General features: G+C 46.7%; 1 protein-coding gene across 6 annotated transcripts in view; it reads left to right on the top strand.

Annotated features, from left to right (window-relative positions):
• LOC128890869 (potassium voltage-gated channel protein Shal) overlaps positions 1 to 6,000 on the top strand; it is a 76,259-nt gene continuing 70,259 nt past the window's right edge. For all 6 annotated transcript variants that reach the window (XM_054149818.1, XM_054149816.1, XM_054149817.1 and 3 more), the window contains exon 1: positions 1 to 1,244. In XM_054149818.1, the coding sequence (XP_054005793.1) occupies positions 130 to 1,244 (1,115 nt within the window). In that variant the 5' untranslated portion in view covers positions 1 to 129. The remainder of the gene's footprint in view (positions 1,245 to 6,000) is intronic.

The following is a 6,000-nucleotide window of genomic DNA, read 5'->3' as shown; positions in this document are numbered from 1 at the left end:
GCTTCGATACGGGACGCGTACGACACAAACATTTCGGTATCCGCGCAATTACTCGGCTAACAGGAGTACGCAGAGGAGAAAAGAAGGGGGGAAATTCGGTGTGTCGGGTAACAAACATCGCTTACCGCGATGGCATCGGTGGCAGCGTGGCTTCCGTTCGCCCGCGCGGCTGCGATTGGTTGGGTGCCGATTGCCACGCATCCCCTTCCGCCGCCGCCGATCCCCAAGGATCGTCGCAAGGCAGACGACGAGAAGCTTCTGATAAACGTGAGCGGGCGTCGATTCGAGACGTGGCGGAACACCCTCGAGAAGTATCCGGACACTCTTCTCGGCTCGAACGAGCGGGAGTTCTTTTACGATGAGGAGAGCAAGGAGTACTTCTTCGACCGTGATCCGGATATCTTTAGACACATATTGAACTATTACCGTACCGGCAAGCTTCACTATCCGAAGCACGAATGTTTGACCAGCTACGACGAAGAGCTGGCGTTCTTCGGCATATTGCCGGACGTGATCGGCGACTGCTGCTACGAGGATTACCGTGACCGCAAGCGCGAGAACGCGGAGAGGCTGATGGACGACAAGCTGAGCGAGAACGGGGATCAAACTCTGCAGCAGCTACTGGATATCAGGCAAAAGATGTGGAGGGCGTTCCAAAATCCTCACATCTCGACGGCCGCGTTGGTGTTCTACTACGTGACCGGTTTCTTCATTGCCGTAAGCGTGCTGGCGAACGTGGTCGAGACCGTGCCGTGCGGTAATCGTCCGGGACGCGCCGGTACGCTTTCATGCGGCGAACGTTACAAGATCGTCTTCTTCTGTTTGGACACCGCGTGCGTAATGATATTCACCGCGGAATATCTGTTGAGGCTGTTCGCGGCTCCGAGTCGGTGCAAGTTCGCGCGATCAGTCATGTCCATCATCGACGTGGTCGCCATCCTACCGTACTACATCGGCCTCGGTATCACCGATAACGACGACGTATCCGGTGCTTTCGTTACGTTGCGCGTCTTTCGTGTGTTCCGGATCTTCAAGTTCTCCAGGCATTCGCAGGGTCTGCGGATCCTCGGTTACACGTTGAAGTCGTGCGCCTCGGAGCTCGGCTTTCTCGTTTTCTCCCTGGCCATGGCCATCATCATATTCGCCACCGTGATGTTCTACGCGGAGAAGAACGTCGATGGAACAAACTTCACCTCGATTCCTGCTGCATTCTGGTACACCATCGTTACTATGACCACTCTGGGGTGAGTTTTTTTTCCCTTTTCATCGATAACTCGTAGCTCGGAAAATTTACGACGAAATTACGATAACGATATTAGGATATATCGAGTATCCATGCAACGTTTCTTTTATTCTCGATAAACTGTCGGTCTCCGGTGATATTTTCAACAGACGACTCTTTTACTTATATAGAAGAGCCACGCGGTTTTCTCTAAATATCTGCGGCAGAAGCACCGACCTCGAAAGCTCGTCGACGATTTCTTGCGCTTGCTTCCTTTCCCTTGATGTTTTATCGCGAGCGTAGCCTTTTTTTCTTCGTTCTTGCGAATTAAAGCGACCAACCTGCCCCCGAACAACGCGACTTCTTGGCTCGTCCGTCGTGAACGTTTGTGTTTGCTTTTAATTCCTCGGAAACGCCTGGCTACGTCGCCGCAGATTAAATTCTTCCGTCCTGTTTCAAGTTTTTTGAGAGGAGAGACTCGAGCCATCCCATTTCTGCCAGCGGAACGACCGAAGCATATTTCATTCGGAGCACTTACTTTCTTTCATTGGGTTTACTCGTGATAATTATGGATCCGGTTCGACGGGAGAAATTTCTGTTATTAGCGATTACAATTTACGTTTGATTTTTCTTCGAATTCGAATACTTGGATAGGAACGGTCGGTCTTTTCGTTGTACGTTTCGTCCGAGGTTGTACAGACGCTCGATTCGCGACGTGCAAGTACAGATCTATTTTGAAATGATTTAGTTCTGAAATTAGAACGTACTTCGCGTTACAAGAGGTACGCCGCGATACTCTTGAAAGATGCAGCCCTCCTTATTCAAGACTGTAAAATTGTGCATCCTGCCGCTGAAAACTCTCTCGCTCCTTTTAATATTGCACGTCGATCCGGCGATCTTTCAGCGAAGGTGATGAAAAAATTACGGAACGATCCGTCCGAAAGTTTCCACCTGGGTAGAACAGATCCAGATCCATAAAGTCGGTCGGAAATATTAATAGTCCCATGGGAGCTGACTCGATACGAATTCAGTAATAGCGCGCGCGAATTTTGTGCTCCGAATTTCGATCGATCCTCGAGCGTCCATCTCGAGTAAATACCGTTGAAAACTTGAACCATTCCGTTTCCGGCCGAGGAGGAAACTTGGGCGCGTGGCTCCTCTATTTCTGCCCGACGTAATCTATGTCAATAGTATTTTCGTTTCGTTTTTGCGTGGACAGCTGACAATCAGAATGATCTTGGTTGCGCGGTCGGTGGTCGCGTCTGCTCGCCGTTCGAGCGCCAGCCAAATTCCAGTGGCTTCGCAGATCTTTCGTGGCTCGATTTTTATTGGTCGTAATCTAATCCGGAGTTTCATACGAAGTAAAAAGGCTGGATAGATTGGACTCCTTTTACGTAATTCATGGCAGCCTGCGTTACGTTTCAATATCAAATTTTCGTGGTCTGCTTTCGGTAGGTAGGTTAGAGAGAACAAGAAAAGGCCTTAAAATGTCATGAGTTTCTCGCGAACAAAATTGATTCAAACTAATTGTAATTTTCAAAACTTTTCGTTTCTTCTTAATAACGATTTTTAGCGTTACGCAAGACAGGATATCCCTCTGAAAACAGGCACGTCGATGTTTATGCTATTTCATATGGTAGGCAGAAGTGTTGTGTTTACAAAATTTATACAACTTCTAGGAAGACGTAGTACGACGGCAATAGCTTCGTCGTAGGAGGAGATTCAAAGCTAGATAGTTTTAAGATACGTACATCCTTCTTAAAAACGATGGTTTTAGGGCGAAGCTGATATCAGGTTTCCGTCATCGAAACGAGTTAATCGACCACGTTGAGAAATTTTCGAAGAAAGTCCATCGCGAGTAATGGTATTTGCCGCGTTTATGCACTCGCGCTGAAGTAAAACGATACTACATACGCGAGTGTCGCGATGTATTTTCCTGATTAAAATGTTCTGGATAAAGTAAAGCGACGGGGTAATGATCGTTATTTATAGAGTTGTCGTGACAGAAGCGCGAGAAAATTTTATTAATTTATCCCCTGGCTTTGATCGTTCCCTAGAAAAGTTGGCGGTAAAAGTTCCGTAGAGCGCTAGAATATCGCATTCGATCCACGGAATCGGTTGGGTGCGACGAGATTTAATTAGAGTTGAGGCGACAATGTTTCGTTGATTAACTGACTTTTGCTGCAACTTGGATGAACACAGATCGGAGAATGTATAAGGTTCGTTAAAGGGTAATGACGGTTCATTATTACGACAAATGCGTTTCGTCGATGGGATTATAATAGATGCTTCCACCACGTTTTCGTCGTTAATTATTGCGATTTAGGTTGCTTTCTCTCTCTCTCTCTCTCTCTCTTTCGTTCACGTTTGGATATTCATGTCCATGCGTCGGTGTGCGGCCTTTGATAATTTTAATCGCGCCCCGTTAAATTGTTTCGCCAGTCCAAATATAACACCTCCGTTGACGGGAATTGATCAGAACTCGGGCGTTAATCGGCTGTTAGATTTATCGTATGATTTTCGATGTTTGCTGAGGGAAATTTTGGAACAGCGTCCCCTAAACTCTGTTGCGCGAAGAATCGTAAGTAACACTCGAAACGGTGGAATATAAAATAAACGAGTGTTCATTTTGGAATCTCTTAAACGAATAATCCTCGTTTGTCGCAGTCCGTATATTATTTCTCTGTGTTTAACGACAAAACGAGAGAAAGCTGAGAAAGTCGAGCGCAGATACGGTTGAAATACATACAGGGTTGTCGTTGGACCGGATGAGATAAAACGGTCTCGTTCGTGTAAATATTTTTTGATCGAACCGAATGCGCGCACTGTTTTTGAATCGTGAACGTCACGTGAAGCTTGAATAAATTTCTGAGGAACGGTGGCACGGTGTTGCGAACAAATATTATACGTAGAGACTGTGCGCGACCGTTTCGAAAACACTTGGCGTATTAGTTAAAGTAAGGATACGATAACTGTTCGAATGATTACGGGCGATGTGTGTCTATCGCAAACAGTAAAGAGAAGTCGTGTTTGTTCGCGGGGTAATAACGTCGCTAGTTTTTTCCTGTGTCAGCACCACCTGGCTATTTCAGTTCGCGTGTCCAAGCTAGTTCCAGGTCGGTTCCTGGTCTCCTTCAAACTTTAACGAGAAGGATCAACAGGTGCTTGGAGGATTTCTCTAGCAGCGTTCTAACACGATACTTTTCAAACCTATTTTAGAAAACTGGACGCACAATCGTTGCTCCGAAATGCTGCGTTTTCTGTCCGAGTTGTTTACGATAAAAGGATCGTCGCAGAAGTAAATGTACAGACTTTGCGCACACGCAAGAGTTGGAGAGATTAAAAAATGACGTGACAGGATATCTCACGACTAACTGATCGCGAACCGCCACCTGCTGCGCCATACTTAACGATTTACAAACGTCGGCCCGCGTTTCCCATAAATTTTCATGCTAGATGTTAATGTAGGCTTTTTGCGAAATTTAATACGGCTTCCTACGTCGACCAGTTTTTAGCTTACGAAGGCGCGCGTTAAGCGTGCTTCTATTACGTCTGTTTAATTATTCCACCGTGCTTCTTCGGTTCTATGTGCTTCCCTACATCTTTGACGACACGTGCTCCGAGTACCTTTAGGGCATTTTCATTTCATTATTTCTCTAATTTTCAAGAACTCGTTTCCGTCTGCCGCGGAATGAATCAAAGTTAGCCGCCGAATCTCGTTTTCTCTGTACCCTCTAGAAACTTGCGTTCTAGTTCTTGTTTTTGCCCGTTCTTTTCGACAAAGTCGATAACAGGGAGCCGGCCCTATCTCGAAGAAAATAAAAAGAAACGAGTCGTGAAAGCCCGAGCTTTCCCGCATTCCCTTCCTCGTCTCGACTCGTCAATTTGCCTCTCGCCTTAGCTCGATCGTTGTTCCTCGCTTCGAATCGGTTGGATTCTCGGTTCTTTCGGAGGGGTTTCGTTCGGTTGGTATTTTCCCGCAGCCAAAGGGCAGCGAGCGAAAAAGCGCGAACACGGTGGAAATGATGCGACCAACTGGATGCGCGGTTACGCGTGTAACTGCACATTGCAGCGGTTCATTGTCGTCAGTGAATCGCGCGTGCACATTGCTCGCGGTTCGCGTGACCTCGATTTTCATCGTCGATAAATGTACCTACAGGTTTTTCAGGGATACCCTGCGACGCGGAGTGCCTCCGTGTAATTTTCTCGAGCTTCGATATCACGGGATACGGTGTATCGTCGAAAACTTGGCCGAATATACTTGAAATACCACTCTGGCAAATTGTGTTCATCGGCGCCTCCAATTTCGCTCCAGTCTTCCTCGTATTCGCGAAATGAACGACCAGGGAGATCGTGTTTGCTCGTATAGGCGAGCAAGTAGACGAGGTACACGTAGCGTTTTGCATTTTTATAGTTCGCGTAGAGAATAAGGGCTGATCGTATCGAAGAATGCAAAAGATTCGCGGGGCAGGTGGCCGTGTCTCGTTCGCGAACAGAAGGAGAAACCTAGAATTACAAGATTCGAACTTCGAACAGTTCCATCCGTGGATATGTATTTACTCGCGCATCGGGTTCTCGGTGGATTCGATCGCGGTTTCTTCTATCAGCCAATCTTTCATCGATAGTTTCCTGTCGTACGAGACGTTCGCATCCTCGACGAAGAATTTTAAATCGTTGGCAAACGGCACGGTTGCCTTCGCTTGCTGGAATGTAATTTCCTTTTTAATAAAAAAATAAAATAAAAAATAAACGAACATTCGATCGTTTCCTCCTATCGG

Source organism: Hylaeus anthracinus, unplaced genomic scaffold (assembly GCF_026225885.1).
Source record: "Hylaeus anthracinus isolate JK02 unplaced genomic scaffold, UHH_iyHylAnth1.0_haploid 12001, whole genome shotgun sequence".
Classification (NCBI taxonomy): Eukaryota; Metazoa; Arthropoda; class Insecta; order Hymenoptera; family Colletidae; genus Hylaeus; species Hylaeus anthracinus.
This window is presented reverse-complemented; position numbering and strand designations above follow the sequence as displayed.